This window comes from Pelmatolapia mariae, linkage group LG23, assembly GCF_036321145.2.
Source record: "Pelmatolapia mariae isolate MD_Pm_ZW linkage group LG23, Pm_UMD_F_2, whole genome shotgun sequence".
Classification (NCBI taxonomy): Eukaryota; Metazoa; Chordata; class Actinopteri; order Cichliformes; family Cichlidae; genus Pelmatolapia; species Pelmatolapia mariae.
Genome location: NC_086246.1, coordinates 16,666,365 through 16,686,669, shown reverse-complemented (window position 1 = coordinate 16,686,669; position 20,305 = coordinate 16,666,365). Strand labels below are relative to the sequence as shown.

At 41.6% G+C, this 20,305-nt stretch overlaps 2 protein-coding genes across 10 annotated transcripts in view; both read left to right on the top strand.

Moving 5' to 3' along the window:
- The window catches only part of mbnl2 (muscleblind-like splicing regulator 2), a 56,167-nt gene extending 52,166 nt beyond the window's left edge, over positions 1-4,001 (top strand). For 5 of the 9 annotated variants that reach the window (XM_063466300.1, XM_063466298.1, XM_063466296.1 and 2 more), the window contains one exon: positions 153-276. In XM_063466300.1, coding sequence (XP_063322370.1) covers positions 153-167 — 15 coding nt within the window. In that variant the 3' untranslated portion in view covers positions 168-276. Of the gene's footprint in view, positions 1-152 lie in introns of all 9 variants that reach the window. The other 4 variants (XM_063466294.1, XM_063466293.1, XM_063466295.1 and 1 more) reach the window with 1 other exon arrangement.
- A 2,061-nt stretch (positions 4,002-6,062) lies between these two features.
- On the top strand, positions 6,063-19,964 carry LOC134620129 (ras-related protein Rap-2a-like). Its single transcript, XM_063466096.1, has 2 exons — positions 6,063-6,794; positions 18,701-19,964. The coding sequence occupies exons 1-2, from the start codon at positions 6,481-6,483 to the stop codon at positions 18,936-18,938; spliced, it is 552 nt and encodes a 183-aa protein (XP_063322166.1). The 5' UTR covers positions 6,063-6,480; the 3' UTR covers positions 18,939-19,964.
- The last annotated feature ends 341 nt before the right edge of the window (positions 19,965-20,305 follow it).

Below are 20,305 nucleotides of genomic sequence, written 5' to 3'. Positions count from 1 at the left end.
TGTACTGCTAATCTTTTGATTTATAAAGAATTTCCAAAACCTTTAAACACAATAGTGTGTGCAGATAAAGTTGTATTTCTGTCTTATAGGTAAACTAAAATGTTCTCTCTCTTTTTTTCTTTGTCGTTGCTTTCTTTGTCTCTGTCTTGCAGATTATCCTGAAGTAAGCGTCAGGAAGGGAACGGAGTGTCAAGAAGCTGCACTAGGAAACCCAAAACATCCCCTCTGTAAATACTACCTAACCTCTCCCATAGAGGTCCAGCAACCTGCATGCTAAGAGTGTAACACTTCAATTTAACCATAAGAACTGCAGTACCGGTGTAACACACACACACACACACACACAGGAAAAAATAAAAAGATATATACTGTATGTATTGCTAGAAAAAAAAACCTATTAACAATAAAACATCAAAAAATATTCTTATGTATAGTACATACATAGCAGACACACTATAGAGGTCATTTTAACAACTGTTCTCTCAGAATACCGTGGATCTCCTCTTCTTGCATATTTATTCTAAAAACCAACCTGCACAATATTCATCCCTTTGGTTAGTCAAGAAAAACACAGATGTTTGATTTGCACTATATGAAAGTATAGTGTTTAATGTTGAAGACAAGGAAGAGTCACAGAAACCCCATGCACAACACACCTACGCACGCGATGCTTTCACGAGGGTTTTTCGTCTTGCGGTCGTTGCTTTTCTCTCTGCAAAAGTTGAATGTCCTCGGGGCAGCCAGGCTCATGAGCTCTTCGTGTGATTGTCCCTGCGAGGGCTCCTCCGCGACCCTCATCTGCCACCCGATGCTGTTAAGATGCCATGATGAAGCTCGTCCCTCCCTTCCCTCTGCCAACTTTTCATCTCTGGAAACATCTTGCCAAAGTTGAGGCTTGGAAGAGGTCACTTTTTTTTTTTCTTTTGCCATTGCCCACACTGCAAATAGGACCCACTCGCCATCTTTTTTAGTTGCGTTGCTGGGTTCAGATCTTTGATAGATTGTGCATGCAGTCGTGACAGGAGAAGTCGGAAGATAGTCGTGGCCATTACCGAAAAAGCCTGAAGGCTGGGGTGTGTGCCAAGGGCTCAGCAAAGCGCGAGGGTTTGTTCCAGACATGCCAAGCCTTGTGCGTGTGTGTGCGTGCGTGTGCATGTGTGCGTGTGTGTTAGAGACTGATGGTCTGCCGGCAGACTGGGACTTAAAGTGGGATCTGGCACATGATGGTGACACCAAGCCTGGTAGGAGAGCTTTTTACCTGGAGGAGGGTGAAGGATTTAAGTGCTAAGACTAAACAATTTAAAAAAAAAAACACAAAAAAACAGTGCATTCGACGACACTCGTCAAGCAAACAGATGACTTGAACTTCGACTGGAGGGCTATCTGTGACCGTCGGTTGTTCTGTCCAACCCTACTATCACCGATAATCCTGTTCCATTTTAGAAAACTGTAGAAGTGCCTAAAAAAATTACTCATCAACAACACTTGCATCCAGAGTGTATCACTAAAAAGTCACAGACACAACACACTGGGCTGTCGAGAGCTACAAGGACTCTTTGGGGAAAAGACATCACACTTTTTGGCGTCCCTGGAAGGAGATTTCCAGCTAAGCGCTCATTAACATCACAAGTGACTTTACTGAAAAAGAAACGTAAGAAACGACAAATCAAAAATAGCTTTGTAGAATGTTTGGTGACTTTCACAGTGTACCATTGTTTCTTACCATGGTTCTGAGTAGTTTACATGAGGAACGTGAGTGAGACAAACATGTATTGTAAACTGTGTAATGTATGTAAAGTGTCTCTTATTTTGAGAGTTTATATTCATGGTTCTAGAAATGTATTCAGAGTTATTTAAGAGTTTGTGTTGTGTCTACTATCAAAGTATGTTTGAACCTCCCCCCCTCTCTAAAAAAAAATCCCTCCACCTCCTGGAACAATCGTTTGTTTTTGTTTTTTTTGAGCATAAAATGTTCTTTTGTCATTTTACACCAACATTTTTTTCTTTTTCTTTTTTTGTATTTTGACGACTAGCAGCGTGTTTTAACTCATAATACTAAATTTTATTTGACATTCTTCAAAATTCGGATGTAATTTCATGGTGCTTGATTAACATCGACAATCCACAATCATGCTTTTTTTTGAGTTTCATTCACTTTGAATGTCCTCACACACGTTCTGATCTGTGTGTAATATTTGTGGAAGGTGGTTAAAAAAAAAAAGTTCTATTTTGTTGTAATTTATCTTATGTTACTCTTGGTCAAAATTTTAGTCAGAAAAAGAAAACACAATGTTGTAAACTATTCTATTTTGAAATGAATGTAATTTATTGAGCTGTGCTACGTTCTGCACGGTTGGTCATTTCAAGGTCTAACCCGTAGGGGGCCGGCGAATGAGAAGTTGCGCACGTCTTGAGTGGGAGGGGTTTAAACGTCGACCCGCCCTCACCCCTCCCCTCGATGGAAAGCTACTGGACCTTTCTTGCCTTCTCATCCATAGAAACGATCACGGTGTTGCAGTAATGAGCATAGTTATAGAGTTGCTTGTGTTGTTGGGAAAAAAATGTTTATTGTATAGATGACATTTTACCAAAAAAAGCAAAGAAAATTTCAAAAAAGATGTACTTTTCACTCTAGTATAATAGTATTTCATAACATAACTTGTTGCAGTGGCAACCAGATGTTGCAATTACTAAAGTTGGGTATTTTTGTAAATGACATTGTTAAGTTGGTTTTTGTTTCTGTTTTTTTTTTCTTTGCTAGAACACTGTACAAGGTAGATTGTAAAGAAGATATGAACATTTCTTATTCTTCTCTGAGATTATGACAATGACCTAATATTTTCATTAGTAAGTAACAGCCTCTATAGTGCTGTGACTGTAACACTTAGAGATATAAAATTCATCAATGTTACATAGATTACATATAAATATATATAAAATATATATATATAAATATAAGAACTAAATAATCTATAAATTAATAAGATGTTCAACTTTCCCCCTGACAAAGGACCTTTAGGTTCCACACAGATACATTTTATTCGAGGCTTATGTATCACTAGTCTTTAGGATTGCACTTTCATATTGTTTATTGATCTGTTCTGTTTTTCACTTCCTTCAAGGGTAAATCTGTTCATCAGTAAATGGCAGATATTACCAGTAAATGACTTCAATTCAACACGTTGCATGAGACAAAACAATCTTTTCTTTTCTTACTAAATTATAACATACTGAATGTTTCTAGTGAATAAAAAAAATGTCTGTACACAAAATGTCCTTATTTGGTGCCCCCTGCGTATGGACTTTCTCTCTTGTTTTTTTTTTTTATTGTGTTGGCAATGATTGACTGATGGTAACAGCACTTTCTGAGCAGTTGGCCGACTGAGCAGACTCAGCTTATCCAAACACTTTGCCTTATCTTGAGTCCATCGTACTTAAGGTTTTATGTTTTAAAGAGCTCTTATGAAATTTATTAAAGAGACCTAAGTGGGTCTCTCTCTTTCTCTTCTCAAATCCCTTCAGAGTTTCATTTGAACTATGAATCTTTATATCGGAAATCATTTTTTTAAGGTTCTAACGTATGCGTCACAAGGCCAAAAGTGAGAGGAGACTGCAGCAGAGCAAACAGTCACCGATCTTTACTTCCTGTCTCCCAAATCTGTGAGTGAAATCTTTTGGGTCCCATTGCCTTACAATGGAACATGCAATTCACAGCTTTAGCCAGCAGAGGACACTATACCGGAGACTGAAGGTTAAGAAGTGTGGCTGCCTGTGTCATCATTGTTGCAGTGTACCTCACCAACAAAGTCAAGACATGAAAACCAATTGACAAGAAGACCCACGTCAGATTTCTAGTTTCAGTGTAAACATTGTTAAATGTTTTTGGGTTTTTTTTGCATATATTTTGTGCTACTTTATGTTTCTATAGTCAAATGTTTCTTTGGTTCCAGCAAGATAGTGTAAAATCTATTGAAAGAAAGAAATAAAGAAAATTAAAGTAATGATTTTTGCTTTGGATCTCGTTTGTGTCACACTCTCTCTTCAGTAACCCACAGAGATGTTTGCTCTAAGTAGTAACAGTACTGTAGCTGTGTCTACTGCAGTGCCGAACATCCTGCTTTACCCAGAGTTTTTATTAGAGGCCCTCTCAAGGGCCCCTGGTGGTCCCTAAAGCCCACTGCCTTAAAAGCAAATAAACATCAGCTCTCATGAAAAGAGATTATAAAGCTGCGTGCATTAAAACATCTGAGAGTTGCAGCATGAAGTTTTTGCCGGAGTTGATAAAACATAATGAGAAGGACCCAAGAGCAGGACAAGTAAGCGCTTTTTCCATTATTTATTTTCTGCCATTTCCCGTTACTGCAGTGGAGTAGTGCTTTTCTGAGGGGGGAAAAGCAGCTATGAGGGGTTATTAGTACCACAATGGTAATGTGTAGTTAACTGCCGTTTGATGACAGCAGTGGACGGGCCTCTCAGCAGCTGCACTTATCATGTGTCACTAATTAGATAATAGCCTTCTTAAATTCATTAGGATGAGCTGCAGTCCTCCTCGTTGAACAAATAACACGAACACAGCCTCCCTTCTCTAGTGCTCTTGATATTTACACTACAACTAGAACAAAGTAATCACAGAGGGTATAGCTAACGCAAACTATAATAAATTTAAAAAAAAACACAGGTTATTGCAGAAACATGGTGACAAAGATTAACTGTAAAGAAAGTAAAAAGAATCATCAGCAAATGCCCCCAAAATTATGTTTGAATTTCAGTGACGAAGCGTCTGTCCAGATTATTTGTTCCTGTCTTGCACCACGTCTTTACACAGTTACTACACCCATTGATATCTGATGCTTGGTTGACAGTCCAGCAGCAGGTTGTTTTTTTCTTTTAGCAAATCCAAAACACAAACTAATATACAGATATGGGCTACTATGGCTCCTGAGACTGGCAGGCCAAAGTGCTTTCCTGCAATACAAGACAAAAAAAAAATTAGGCTCCACGCCTTGCACCACTCATATTTCCCTGGGCACACTTAACCATAAGTGGTTAAACCATTAATTCTGAGTGTATTATATCTGATACATGAGTTTTTGAGATTTATTAGTTTTCCAATAAAAACCTAAATTAATTATACAATACATTTTAAGCAATAAATGTAAATAAAAAATGCCAGATGTACCAAGTATGAGACAAATTAAAACTCATATATGCAAATTAATATTTTGAATTACTTTTTTCTTAAATGGTTCAGCAGAAACTACATTTCTTTAGAAAATTGATTTTTCTGGCATGGTTCAGAAACCTTTAAAGGATTAAATGTGTAGGAAATTTGTTTAAGTGCTCAATCACAGTGCATCATGCAGAACCTTCACATTTGTGCTTAGCACCGTCCCCTTCTGGTTGATCTGGCCATCTAAAATGCAGTTTAAATGGAAACCCTTTAAAAAGACTTACTATGTGTTTATACAGTGGTTCTGCTGGAGGTTTATTCCTATTAAGAGGGAGTTTTTCTTTCCCACTGTTGCCAAGTGTTTGCTGACAGGGGGTCATCTGATTGTTGGGTTTTCTCTCTGTTATTCCCTTTACCTTACGATATAAAGCATCATGAGGCGAATGTTGTTGTGATTTGGTTCTACAGAAATAAAAATAAACTGAAATTGAAGAGTGGAAATTTGACATGTTCCCCTTTTTAACAAATTATTTAGTTTGCCTGAGGCTTCGGTTAACATCCCTCAGAAGAGCTCAGAGTCAAGCATCATATGTTGACACTGTCTTGAGACATTATGTGCTGCAAACCAAGTCCAAGCCTCTGGCTTTGTCTTGTGCAGGCTAGCCTCCCATTGGCTGCTGACAGCATTCCTCACAGATTAGCTTATATTTCCGTTTAAAACGAGGTCAAAAACAATTATGTCACAGCAGCCTCTCTTATTTCTTTTCCATCACATCTGTGCTCTGCTCCCTGTTGCCATGTGGCACTAATCTCCCTCCATATCTTCCAGGAAATAGTAGCATCCAGTGGATGAAGCACACCAGAGGCGTGGATTCCCAGCACTGTTGTCTTCTATAAGGCAAAGAGTGCTCTTCGCCTTTAACTCCACTGTACCCCACTGTGCAGGGGAAATGTAGTGTTAGCCGTTTATTTTGTCGGCACATAAAAAGATGCGCCGTCTAGTTGTTTCTAATAATAGCCGATCTTATTTTAACCGCACCGACGCCTTATTGCATTATGGATGCCTCCGGAATGGTGTCCCTTCAAGATAGCGTGGGAATATTTCAGTAGAAGGCAGTGTGGCTGTGCATCTCAGGGCTAAATGCTCCAGCATCATTCGGCCGCCTATAACTGCAAGAGCATCTCGTTTACCGGAGGCTGTGTCATGCCTGTAGCGTGAGTCTGGGCTGCTGTGCACGGGCATGCGTTTCTTTGATCCGCTGCTGATCACTTTATTCTCTGCATGCCGGATTTAACTCCGCGGGAGCGCTATGCGGGAGTATAAGGTGGTGGTGCTCGGCAGCGGCGGGGTGGGGAAGTCCGCGCTGACGGTCCAGTTTGTCACCGGGACATTTATAGAAAAGTACGACCCGACCATTGAAGATTTCTACAGGAAGGAGATCGAGGTGGACTCCTCTCCGTCGGTGCTGGAGATCCTCGACACGGCCGGCACCGAGCAGTTCGCCTCAATGAGAGACCTTTACATCAGAAACGGCCAGGGCTTCATCCTGGTCTACAGCCTGGTCAACCAGCAAAGTTTTCAGGACATCAAACCCATGAGAGATCAGATCATCAGGGTGAAAAGGTGAGAGGCTTTCCAGTTTGCTGTAATTCATTGTAATTCTAAATAAATGCTCTGATGCCACAGACAAAAGGCGAGCAAAAACACGTCTTAGGGGCCTTAAATAGCCATATTGGGGCAATAAGGACCCCGGAAGTTGTCTGTGTCGGCGAAGGAATGTTAAGGATATGATAATAAATATTTACACCTTGATTCAAATAAATACAACAGTCACATTTAACAGTAAACATGTTTGGAGTACCCCATGGAGCCCCTCCAGGGCCTCTATAAATGTAATGAACCCCACACACACACACATACAAATCAGTGTTTAGTTTTTTTCATTTTAAACTGAGGCTGAGAAACATCACAAAACTGCCATCCTCTCCATGTCTTCCCTCCTCTTCCTCTTCCTGCCCCCCCCCCCCCCCCCACGCTCTCCTCCAGTCCTTCGTGAGAAGCTGCATCCCGCTCATATGTTCTTCATAAGAGCCCAGCTGCGGCTCACCTGTCACACATCAACCCGCTGAACTCTCCCAGGGTTTGATATTCTCTGCGTCTCTCACACATGACTAACTCTGCACGGCTTTGATCAGCTCAGTCCATTACTCAACACATCCCCTGAGCTCATCTCACAGCCTGGGAGTGAGAGAGAGTGGGAGAAAGGCTGTGGTCTATCCTTTTCGGTAGTGACACATTGGAATTTTTTTTTTTTTTGGCTCAGAGTCTTGTGTAAATGTGTGAGCCTGTGACTCCAGGGTGCAACTGGAGTGAAACGTATTTTTCTTTGTTTTATTCCCAACAAAAGCGCATCATTATGACTTCTTCAATAGAAAAATGTTTTATAGCTTTTGCAGAAGGAAACCAAAGATAAAGTGAGATAGGAGCTCTGACTCATGCAGTGGTCTTACATGAGCATCATCATTGGGGGAAAGGGGGGGGGGGGGTGTAGGCACTTCATTATCATCAGAAAGAGAAAAGAAAAAAATCTTATGATTACACTTAATATTGCCCCCCTTTTCTGCTTGTTGAACATGAGTGTTGTGACATTTATAATTTCACCAGTAGAGTATTGCTGCGGCACTTTCCATCTGCCTCCCAGGAGTGAACTCGGTGCTTCTCTTGTGGTGTGGACGTCACAGGCCGAGAGGAAGCTCAAGAGCGTCACAGCTGACGATGCACAGTGATGGCGAATGTGTGGGGGTGGGGCGGGGGGACTCCTTTAAAATTAATTTAATAGTAATGATGGATAAAAAAGTGCCCCAGCACCCAAAGCGGCTGCCCACACTGCAGCAGCCATCGCCGTCCTCAAGTGTATACCTATAAATATTTCATGCTTGTATTTCACACTGCTCTGGCTTTGAAGTGGGCCTTGTTACTGTATGTGCAAAGCTGCAGATAAGTAAAACACCCTTAAGTAGACTTGAAAACATAATATTGTTGTTGAGTTTTGTGCAGAGACATTATTACACAGAAATAAAGTGTTTGCATGTTCTCCCTGTGCCTCACTGTACCTGGCTTCCTCTCACACTCTTAATGACATGCATGATTGTAAATAGCTGCTTAAAATTGGTCTTAGGTGTGGATGCTGTGTGAACTTGAGTGGTCAGTGAGGCTAGAAACGGTGGTCAGTCACAGTCTGTGACAAAAGTAGAAGTACTAGCAAGATCTACTCGGTTATTTACTTGATCTCGTTAAGGTGTCCATCACAATCGGCTCCTGCTCTCCATTAGCTGTCTTTAGAAAAACAGCCTCCCTCCTCCCAAACTTGTTGCTGAGCCAGCAGCAGTAACAACGAGCCTCACACAGAGATATAGTATGTGCCCACTCACCAGAACTTAATGGGATTGTGTTGGGTTGAAAGCCAAGAAGACATCGGGCCTCCATTAGGCGGTCATATAAACCAGAATGCTTATGCAAGGCTTTCCATGTGCCAAGCATGGACAAGAAGTGAGATATGCTGTTTGGTTAAGGAGGCGTGAATCCATAGTCTCATAGTCCACTTGTTGTATGACAGATCAGCTACCCAACCTAAAGAAAACCCGAATGTAATGTCATAGTTAACAGTTTACTAAAATTAATGGATAACACAGGGTAACCATTAAAAAATATCTCACTAAACTAAAAAGTGGCTAATAGCTAAAATTGTGAGCTAATATTATGACCTCTGTTGCAGAATTTCTTGCCAAAATTCTGCTTAAGCAGCTAAAACTGTTAGCCTAATATTCTGAAATAGTTAGCTAAAAGTATAATAAAAAAAACTTGTAAATTCTGTTAAGTGAAATTTGATTAGCTAAAAGTGTGTCTAGCTAGAGGTTGAAATACTAACATTTAGAATATAGTACTACGCAAAAGTCTTAAGCCACCCCTCATTTCTCTATATTTTGGTAGAAAATGGGAAATAGGTGCAGCGATTTATTGAAACGTGCTAATATACATGGAAGTATAGTATATTAGGCAAAAACCGAGTCTCTACAGTTCTTCAGGAATAGTTCTCCAGGCTTCTTGAAGGACATTCAAAGCTCTTTCTTTGGAAATTGGCTGCATTTTGCTCTGTTCTTTTCTGTGTTCAGACAATATCTCTAACAGTGGTGTTAGAGATATCATCTCCAGGCTGAGTACAGAGCAAACCATGACAAAGCCCCCTGTGTTTTACAAATAGCTGTACACGCTCAATTTTGTATCTCTCTCTTGATATTCACTGTATATGTTGACACTGATTTGAATGCAAACTTTTCGAGTTTTCAAACTGCCACTGATTTTCATTCCAGTTCTTGTGTCATTTGGATTAGGTTAATTGGTAACTCTAAATTGTCCATAGGTGTGAATGTGAGTGCGAATGGTTGTCTGTCTCTATGTGTTAGCCATGGGACAGACTGGTGACCCGTCCAGGGTGTACCCTGCCTCTCGCCCTAAGACAGCTGGGATAGGCTCCAGCCCCCCACGACCCTGACAAGGATAAGCGGAAAAGGATGAATCAGCATTTTCTCCCCGTTTCCCCTCCGTAAGAATGGCTTCTAGACATACATCCTCCCACTGAAACCATTTCTGATCAGGCGTCAGTGGAGATTTTTTTTTAGGCTGCTGCTTCTTTTGTTCTCCACTTTTTCTCACATTTTTTAAGGGCACACTGAACACCATACTGAAATATGCCAACCATTTTCAGTTAATAGCTCTTTGGGAATCACCTTATTGGTATAAAAAATTTATTTTCTGTCTTTCCACCTGTGTTATCTTTAGCATTTTTTGTAGATTCCACTAAAGAAATGGAGAAAAATTAGGTGCCTTTTTAATGCATGAATGATTCATAGGTCAATGTGAAGTGGCTTAACAAAAGCAGTCAGGTACACGGATGGACTGAAAACTAGTGAAAAAGTTACCATAGCTCAAAGAAAATATAGAAAGACTGGAGAAATATTGCTTTTAAAATATTATAAGAACGTCTGGCTGCTGGAAACAACCTATGGTAAAATGTCAAAAGTATTAAAATAAAAGGGATGGCTTAACAGTCGAAACTGTTAGCTTAACACATCAAAATAGCTAGCTGAAATCATGAGCTAGAAGCTCATAAGCTTCTAGCTTAAAGTGTGGATTACACTTTTAAAGCTTTGCTAAAAGTATACAGTCTAAATAGTTTGTTTGCTAAACACAACGCAGAAAGTGGTCACTAAACATGATGAATTGCTAAGTGTAAGGTTAGCTAAAAGCGGTGAACAGAAATGCTAATAGTTAGGGGCAAACAGCTAATTTAGTTTGTGAACCACACTATAAATGGTAAAATCCGTTTAAATGTGTTCAGATGAGCACATTTGAAGTTGACATGTGGTCACCATCTGACACGACTTTGGCGCCACATATACATCAACATTACAGTGTTGACTTAAGGAAGAGGTGAAGAGAAGCAGGAAATACATTAAATACAAAGACACTTGATGTATAGCAGCTTTTCTTCACATATGTGAACAATTTTCTGTGTGTATTTAGGTTAACAAACACCACGCCAGATAAGCTTTACCCCCCTGAACGCTCCAGCACGGTCTTAGTCTAACCACAAAAACCCCTGTTTAAGTCGCTATCTGTGATAACAACATCTGGGCGTAGCCCTCCTCGCAATCTAATGATCTCCTCGCTTGCATGTTAAGGTTTGTAATTTAATCGGCACAGGAGGAGGAAGCACGTTCAAAGTGTTGGAGCTGCGTTTTCACGCTGCACTGATGCTGTGTCTAATAGCAGGAGGTGAGCAGCACGCACCACTGAGTGGGAATAGGGTGGAGAGACCAAAACTACGTATCCCAGGGGGCACTTTGGTGTAGGTACAAAGCCACTTTTTTTCCTTAGGCTTTTAGCATCGCCCATAAGTGAGGAGAGAAATGTTTAAGTAGCCAGCTCTCTGAGGATAGCCACCAGTAAAGTGCTTGGACTTATAGACTTAACATATTTGCTGCACTATGCTTGCTTAAGTGTTTTCATCATGTGCCACCATTTATCTCATTCAGGGGATCTGAAAACACATGGTTCTACCTTGATCCAGTCCAGTTTAATATGAATTACAATGGTCATTCCCAGCCTTTAAAGTGAAGCCCAGTTTGCCCAGAGGTGAGTGTAGTACAATAAAAAAAAAGCAAACATCATTAGGAAAGTCTAAAGTGAACACCATTTGTGCAGCAAATTACAATTCCTTGCTTGTGAATCATCTCGCATTCATTCCGGTTTATCTTTTAATCCCTCAGGGTTACAAAAGATTCTTTGCCTTGATGTGTATCTGGACCTTCCTATATTTTGATGAATATCACTTGAGCCACAGCTATGAATCCGATAAACAGTGATGGTCATTCTACTTCCTAAGGGAATGTTTACAGAGTGAAAAAAACAAAGTCTGCAAGGCATATGCATTTCAGTGTCACTGAAGGAAAACATCATGTGATGACGCGATCTCTTGGGATAGCACCCAGTGATACGGGGCTTCCCCTGGAGCCAGCTGGTATCCAGGCCGAAGCTCCCTGTCGTGTGTGCCAATCTTTGTTCATTAGGCTTGTGATTGGTCAAATTATTCAGGCTGTAAATATAAACCAGAAACCTTCTGCTACCAAAAACTTCTAGCTCCTCACCTACAGCTCCTGCAAATCTCTGTTTATAGATACTAACTGCAGCATAGTCCAACTTGCATTGGCACTCAACTGGATAATAGAGATGGATGGATGGATGGATGGGAGGATGGATGGATTATATCAGTTTGCATTCTTATGTTGCAGTTATTGAAGTGTTTTAAATCATTCTAATGTTGTACATATTGATGCCAGCTTCCCAAGTAGGAAAACAGTCAGAGCTTTGTAGCATTGATGGGTTTAATGCAGCCATTCTAGATGTATTAAATTGACTTGTACAAATAGCATGAGCACAGCTAATGTTAAAGGCACCCTGTAGTGTTATTAGACCACTAGGAGTGCTATTGAACAGGGTTGTGAATAAGAGGAGGCCTGTTTTGTTTGCTTTTTGTGCCTTTTGTAATACACATATCAGGTGACAGGTCATGCTAACTCCTATAGCATGCTATAATTGATTCCTTACTATGCAGAGAAAGCTGGGATTACATTCACAATTACAAAAATACATTCAAGCAAGTGCAAGCAAGTTTGTGGAAGGTGCCATGTTGCCCTGTCATGTTAAATGGACATTGCCATTCCGCCTCATATCCTGAACTGAAGTCAGAGCTTTAACACATGAAAACATGCTTAAATATGCTTATTTAATTATTTATATATTGTTGCAATTACTTTAGCCATGCGACAGCTGACCACGAGCTGGCTAAGCAACAGCAGCTGGTTCTAAGCTAACATCATGCCAGGTAATGTTAGGCTCAAGTCTCTTAAAAATCAGACATTCTCTCTGATAAGCATTATAGTCGTACACATCGTATACATTGTATGAAAGTTTATTTGCAAATGTCCAACAGTGTTCAATCCAAGTCAAATAAGTTTCACTAAGTAGGTAGGTCACAGGTAACAGTGACAAAACAGCAGCTAACAGGGGGCTAACAGCAGCTAAAAGAGCTTACTGCAGCAATAATGCTTACTGGCAGAAAAGTCCCTCTACAACTCGACACCTCGATATAGCTGTCATTGGACAGAAGTGAGCTTTACCAATTCATCAACTCCTTTCTGAATCCTTGCACAAAGTTTCACAGCCTCCTCTAGAGTAAATAGACGCGGACACCCAGCATATTGCTAAGGTAAATAGCAGAAAGACAGCCTCAGGTTATGCACTTGGGAGGGGTAAGAAACCAAAACTGAGCTGAAGTCTATCTTAAAACTACCATGACCTGGATGACCGAGAACCTGCAAAGAGTCTTTATTGCATTATATATAAAACTGCCAATTAAATTAGCTTCTTACTAATCACAGGTCCACTCAGAAACATTTCAGCCCACTGCTCCATGTTTGTGGAGGAACATCGAGGTCTTTGGGGGCTTATTTTTGGATCAGCCTCATGTGACCAGAAGAGGAAGTGCAGATCAGTCTTTTCCAGTTGGCTTCTTTTTGGCTGCTTGACTGAGATACTGCTTTCAGGCTCAACACTCACAATGAAGGAAGAAACTGGAATATTTTAATAATAGGTTTATTAACAGCCTTTCCTGCAGTAGCTTATCTCTCTCTTTGGGAGTCTTGTTGTCATTTAGGTGCACAGAACAGCAGGTATAATAGCACAAAGCAGCACTGGCCACGTGAACTCACATCCTCTTTTAATGTCTTTCTATCTGAACAGAGAAAAAGATTGTCAGGGGAGCTGGGTTGCACCATTAAAGGTGGAAATGAAGCTTGGGGTTTCATCTTTAAAGAAACACCTTCTCCATCTGCTGTGCAGACCCCTCTCTTTGCCTGTGTATCACGGGAATGTTTGCGGTTTTTCCTCCATGATACCGAGGCATTACAGAAACATTAGATACCAAAGCTTTGTTCTCCAGCAGTAACACACCCTTTGGGAGTTCACATAGTGTGGGCACTATAGGCTGTGTGATTTCTCTATCCCGTTCTACATGCAGATACATGGCTGGCTGTCACACAGCGCTGGTGCTGCTGCTACAACTGGTAATTAACAGCAGATCCAGAGAGCAAAGAGGTGGCTGCAGGGTTGGAGGGCTTCATGTAGGCGATGTCTGACTGTTCCTTTTGTAATTTGTATGAGTGTTTTTTGCTGTGGGCCCTGTAAAAAAACAAAACAAACGAAAAAAAAAAAAAGGTAAGTGAGGTCACTGAAGCTATTTAGCACAGCAGGTAGCCTTAACAAGTCTGTTGTACCCCGAGGCTAAATGGAAAATGTGGAGGCCATCTTTTTTATGTGAGGAATAAACGCTGATTCTCTGTGTGGGTGGGTGGGTGGGTTTTGTGTTTGCCTCTTTGCCAGCAGCTGAAATAACAGCCTGCAGAGGTGAATGGCATTAAGTCGTTTGTGTCTAACTTTTATTTCAGGCTTATACGTGCATCATAGGGATGCTGCAATATTTTAGATATCAATACAGACTTTTAAAAAAAATAAATCGGTATAGTTTTTTAAGCTATCTTAAGCCACTTTATATTTCTAGCATTGTTTCTCACGCTCCGTTTTTAAATCTAAAATCTGCATATTTATACAACTGTATAGTTCAGCCAACCAATCCCAACACGTTCCAACTGTGCAGATAATCCCCATACTAGGTAGTTTCCAAGTGCTGTAAAAGGAACGAGTCAGAAGCGTTTGTTAGTTTCTCCTGATTTATATTTATACAGCCGGGAAAATAACACTTCAGGAAGAACATAACACTGGTAAACATACCGTTAAGGCTCCAATAGTCATGAGGACATTCTGTATCATGATAACTGGAATAACTGTCACAGATCCATGCATCCGTGTTCTTCTGCTTATCCAATACAGGGTCGTGGTGGTGGTGGGGGGGCTGGACCCTATCAATGCCATCGGGGTACTACCTGGACAGGTCTGTCTCTGGGCTATCACATGGAGGCAGATGACCATTCACACTCACTTTCACACATACAGTCATGCATATACAGTGCATGACTGTTGGAGGAAGCCACAGTACATGGAGAGGACCCTCGCAGAACATGCAAAAAGGCCCCGGACTGGATTCAAACCCTTCATGCTCCAAGGCGACAGTGCTTAGAGCATGAAGGGTGCCATTCCTTAAAGAGGGTCATAAAAAACTGATATTATGCAGATCGTCAGAGATATAGATGGACTTTCACTTTTTAGCTCAAAGTGCTGCTGTGTGTAAACACATGGCATTATACAAAACAATCCTCACTGATGTTCTCGACATATTAAACCTTAAACTAGTGCAAAGTTATGCATCCAAGTAAACATAATAAGATGCATTTCAATTAAAATAACTAAAAATATGTACAGAATAAAAAAATAATAAAAAATTCCTCTTTAGAAAAAAAAAAAAAGAACAGTTGCCTTTAACTGGGAAACTGGTCTTTTATACTTATATGGGGGTTTTGGGTCATTACAGTGAACTGAAAAAGGCTAAAGGACGGGTTTTTATAGCCGCTTTCAAAAGATTTCAAAATAAAAGCACAAAATATGTATTTTAAAAACAGTATTTAACCTTTTTCCTCCCGTAAAAACGACATTTGACGACCTCAGCCGTACCCGTAATGTTGTTTTTTGTCACCTCACTATATATCAGTATATAACCTCAGTAAGCCGATTACCCTCACTAACGTCTGACACGCACCCAATCATTTTGTTCTGTAAGCAGCCAGAATGACAAAGTTCAGAAAAGAGAAATTAGGTTTATACCCTAGCAGTCGTCAAAGAGAGTTGTTCTACCTGTTATTAATCCATCCAAATCCTAATCTAAAGGATTTAGTGGTACTTGTAGATTAAATTAAGTCAGGTCTTCCCCAAAGGTAGAAGGACCCATGACCGAGTTACACTAAATCAACTAAAAAAGCAAATGAACACTTCAATAAAGCGAGCACAGTTAGCGCATAGCTATAGTGAAGAGTCATGCTTAAGATAAAGGCATTAAGCTTCTCACTCCAACACCTCCTGAGATATTAGTCAATAAGGAGTGATAGCGGCCTATAGATCCCTGTGGGACAACTTTTCTCCACGGTGCGCTGAGCTGCTCCCCCCTCATCCGATGAGGAGGGGCTTGTAGTTCGATGCTGCAATAAACAGTCGCCGTGCAAACTCCCCGCCCCACCCCGGAGAATCTGGCTCTGTGTCTTTGTAGATATATATAGAGTTTCTCCTGCAAGGCTGTCAGATTGTGTTTGTCTCCACGGTACTCTCCTTGTTCACACTTCACACCCTTTAGATTCCAGCTTTCCAAACACACGGGCCATGCGAGATGGTTGTCCTGCTGAGGTCAGCTGTTGTTTTGCATGTGTGTGCGTGCGCGCGTTTGTGTTGTACAGTGTGGCTGTTGTTAGGGAAAATGTCAGGCTGCAGGGAAGGAAGTCTTCGGCTGTGTGGAATGAGTTTCGTCTGCCTGACAGTTTGAAGTGTCTTCATAGGCAATTAAGACAAAAGAAATGCTCTTTGGAGAAGCTTCTGGGATCCAAAACGAGGTGCAGATACAGGTCGAGCTCAGAACCCTTTAAAATCACCGGTTTGCTGAATGACACTCGAGCAGGTCCATAAGTGTCCTCCGCCCTGCTGCCTGCATTCATTTCCTGCAGCTCTCTGGCCCCTGTAAGCTCGCTGAAACGTTTGCCAGCTCTTTTCCACGCCTCAGCTCTTCTCCCAGCTGAGCAGCGTGGCAGCGGGCCACCAATTTGTAGATAAGAGCCTATTTCTCAATAGCGCCAGCAGATCAATAAGGCAGGCTGGGAAAGCACTTAGGAATGACTGATGGCCAAGGCTATTAGGTAGTCTATGCTATTACCTGTTGTGAGAATATACACCCACTTTAATTGATATTGTGTAGTTATTTAATCGCGGGAAACATGAAGGGCATCTAGCTGAAATGCAATATCTTGTATTTGAATAAAGTGGGGTCCCGCTTCACTTTAGTGTAAGTGTCTGTTTGTGAAGTAGCAGCTAGTGTGCTAACAGTTTGCCACAGTTGGAAAACTGCAACAAGTCACTGTATATAAAAGATGGCCACGTTGACATTGACATCAACTCTAGCAAGCTCCATACACTGTGGAAAATGGAGTAGAGACATGTTGTGCAATAACGGGATGATATATGATTGCATTCAGAAAAACAGCACAGAGGTCTGGTTCAGTGAAGCGGCTGTGCACCTAGGAATCTTCAAGTGGCCATTTGAGGAACTGCAACCAATAATTATTACAAGCCAATTAGCAAATGCTCTGTAGACCCTGCTATTACTGAGTTGGTCTCCCTTTTGCCCAAAGATTCTCTGTGGTACAGAATAAACAAGGTACTAAAGGGCCCAAAGTGTGCCAAGACCACACCCAGTGTGGCCTTCTGCTGCTGTAACTCATGCTCTTCTGCATACCTTGGTTGCAGTGACTGGTTATTTGAGTCACTGTCGCTGTCACTGTCCTATCGATTCAAAGCAGTCTGGCCATTTTCTTCCGACCTCTGACATCAACAAAACATTTTCGCCCAGAAAACTGCTGATATTTTCACTTTTTTCAGACCATCCTGTAGGAAAATCCCAGCAGATCAGCAGTTTCTGGAATACTCAGACCAGATGGTCTGTCACCACCAGTCTCATTTAAATCACTTTTCTTTGCCATCCTGATGCTCGGGTAGTCTTGACGAAGTCTACGTGCCTGAATGCATCAAGTTTCTGCCATGCGATTGTCTGTGTAGATATTTGCATTAAAAAGCAGCTAATAGGCATACCTAATAAAATGGCCAGTGAGTGTAGTTGCTTTTTAGAGATCCAGCAACAGTTACACAGCAAAATGAGCGTTTTTTGGCAGTTCTGCTTCATGCTGATGAATATTAGTCCAGTTCATTCTCCTTTGAGCTCTCCTTCAGCCTCTTCACAGGCCATTTCACAAAATATGAAATATTGATTATAGACCCACTGTCTGTCTGTCCCCACTGAATGAAGGCAGTGCTGTTTTGAAGAAGTGTGTGTGTGTGATTTGAGTAAAGTGCACCTTTAAGGAGTTACTTACCAAATTACAGATGTCAGCCTCTTCTCAAAACCAGAAGTAGTGTACACGGCTCTTTATAAATTCATGCTAAGCCTTGGATTTTTACAGCAGTAACAAGCATCAAATATAGCCAAAGATGAATATGAAGTAGAAAATAGTTGTTTCCAGTGCCCCAGTGTTCATGTCTCTCCCATGTGAGAGCAGCACATTAGCTTTATTCAATTATTCAATAACTTATTCCATTACTCTCCCCAGCCTGGTTTCCTCGTATCGATGGCTCAGAGGGGAAGAGGACTGGGCTTGTCAGCCCCGCGCGTTGGGGGAGAAAGCTTTTGATCCTTAAGACGTGCTCAGTGCACAATGGAAATGGTGCAAGTGCAAAGTGCAGAGCTAACGATTTTTAAACAAGAATTGGAATCCATTAAAATATGCAGCTTGCGCACCATGCAAACACATATGTAATATATTCAGCAATAAATGGACCATCAGTTGGGTTTTTTCATGATGGCGGTTTTCTGACAGGACCTCCTGTTGGTACCGGACGCCCGCTGAGCGGCAGGAGCCTCCTGGGAAGCTGAAGCTGAGTGTAGCTGGGTTTATTCCTCTCCTCTCGCTCTATTGTGCATTGTTTCAAACCCCTTATTGTTTCAGCATTGAGCAAATACAGTATGTAGGCCAACAATGCACACACACTCACACACACACAAGCAGCCACATTTATGGCTCTTTCCCTCTCTTTCTTCGTCCCGTAGGAATTAAGAAGTTCCTGTAGTCGGTACCAAAAGACACCCAGCGGGGTGGAGAAGGCAGTGAAATTCCACTGATGTCACTTTCTCTCTTAATTTGCAGGTACCAGCAGGTACCGGTGGTTCTGGTGGGCAACAAGGTGGACCTGGAGGATGAGAGGGAGGTGTCCCCCAGCGAGGGCCAGGCACTGGCTGAGGATTGGGGCTGCCCCTTCATGGAGACGTCGGCCAAGAGCAAGACCATGGTGGATGAGCTTTTCGCGGAGATCGTCAGGCAGATGGACTTCTGCCCTCTGCCGGACCGGAGAGAGGCCTGCTGCCCCGCCTGTAGCATACAGTAGCTGAATGTCTAAAGGGAAGTGGAGCAGGAGTGATTGGTGGATGGATTGGAGAGGAGTAGAAATTAGAGTCCAAATGTATTCATGTTAGACAAACTTGAAGATTGGAGAGGGGGCAGGGTTAAAGGAAGCAAACCCCCACTTTTGGTGTCACTATTCTTAGCTGCTTCCTAGAGGATTCTGGGAAATGTAGGAAGTTGCAGAGAAAGTAGGTTAAGGGGAATTCAGTTTTGACATTCACTACTTCTCCAACACAGAGGGGATTTTTTTTCCCTCTTAAAATAAAACAAAAAACAAAAACACACGACCTTCCTGCTACTATCACGGTTTTTGCTGATTATTCCAGAGTGAATTCCCGGGGTTTTCCCAAAGGCAGCGCGGTGCCAAAAACCATCTTAAAAGCCATCAACAAAGAGGACCACAGTGCTAAATGCTTTTGGGAAAGCAGCCATAAGTCCACGGGAGGACAGCTCGGCGTGCTCAGCAGTTCTATCTGTCCTGTTTTTCTTCTGCTTGTTGTTCTATTTTGCACTTTTTTGGTTTTTTGCCAGTGCAACGGCCATACACCGGGTACCCGGAGAGATAAGTTAACACCACTGTGAAGGAGTCGTTACTGGAAGGTGCATTTGGAAGCAGGGCCCACCTTAACAATGAATGAATGACAGGATGAACGAATGTGTTTAAAACAAACAAACAAACAAAAAAAAAGGCCGCACCTTTAGGGGGGGATTCATGTCCCATTCATGTCACAGATAATAACTGTGGATGACGTGTGCACGAAGTTGTACTGTCACACTCGCAAGTGAGTACAATCAATCGCACCCAAAGAGACGGTAATCAATCAGTCAGTCAGTCGATAAAATGTACCAACACTCTGCAGACACCTTACAGATGATACAAATGCCTTGTTACAATGTATGAAGTGAACATCAGTGTCAGTGTGTAGCTCATCTATCTTTAGTCACATCGGATATGTTAGTGGTTCAATGTCAGAAACACTTATTTTCAACAAAATAATAAATCTTTATGCACAAGTGTGTCGTGTGTGTTTTTTGTTGGATCGTGTTTTTTTTGTGTGTCATCAAAAAATTCCTTTGTTTTTTTTTCCTCCCCAGTCTTTGAAGTTACCGCTCTCCTTTCATGTTAACCTCCAGAGGTCATAAGATTTGCACTCATTGAGAAAATATAGCCGCCATTCAGCTTTGCTCTTTAGCAGTAATCTGGCACTGCCTTGGCCTGCGTCGAGATGATTTATGATGTTTTGGTCCTGCGTCTGCGTTCCCCTGGCTGGTCGTCCTTGTGCTACTGCCCCTGCCGGTTGCCATTAGTGCCAACGCTTACTGCAGATTCTGGTCCTGAAAAATCCAGCG

Bases quoted from the DNA above. Each gene is read 5' to 3' on its own strand.
- LOC134620129 (XM_063466096.1), top strand. From the start codon at position 6,481: ATGCGGGAGTATAAGGTGGTGGTGCTCGGCAGCGGCGGGGTGGGGAAG. The intron at 6,795-18,700 runs GTGAGAGGCTTT...CTTAATTTGCAG, and splicing joins CAGATCATCAGGGTGAAAAG to GTACCAGCAGGTACCGGTGG.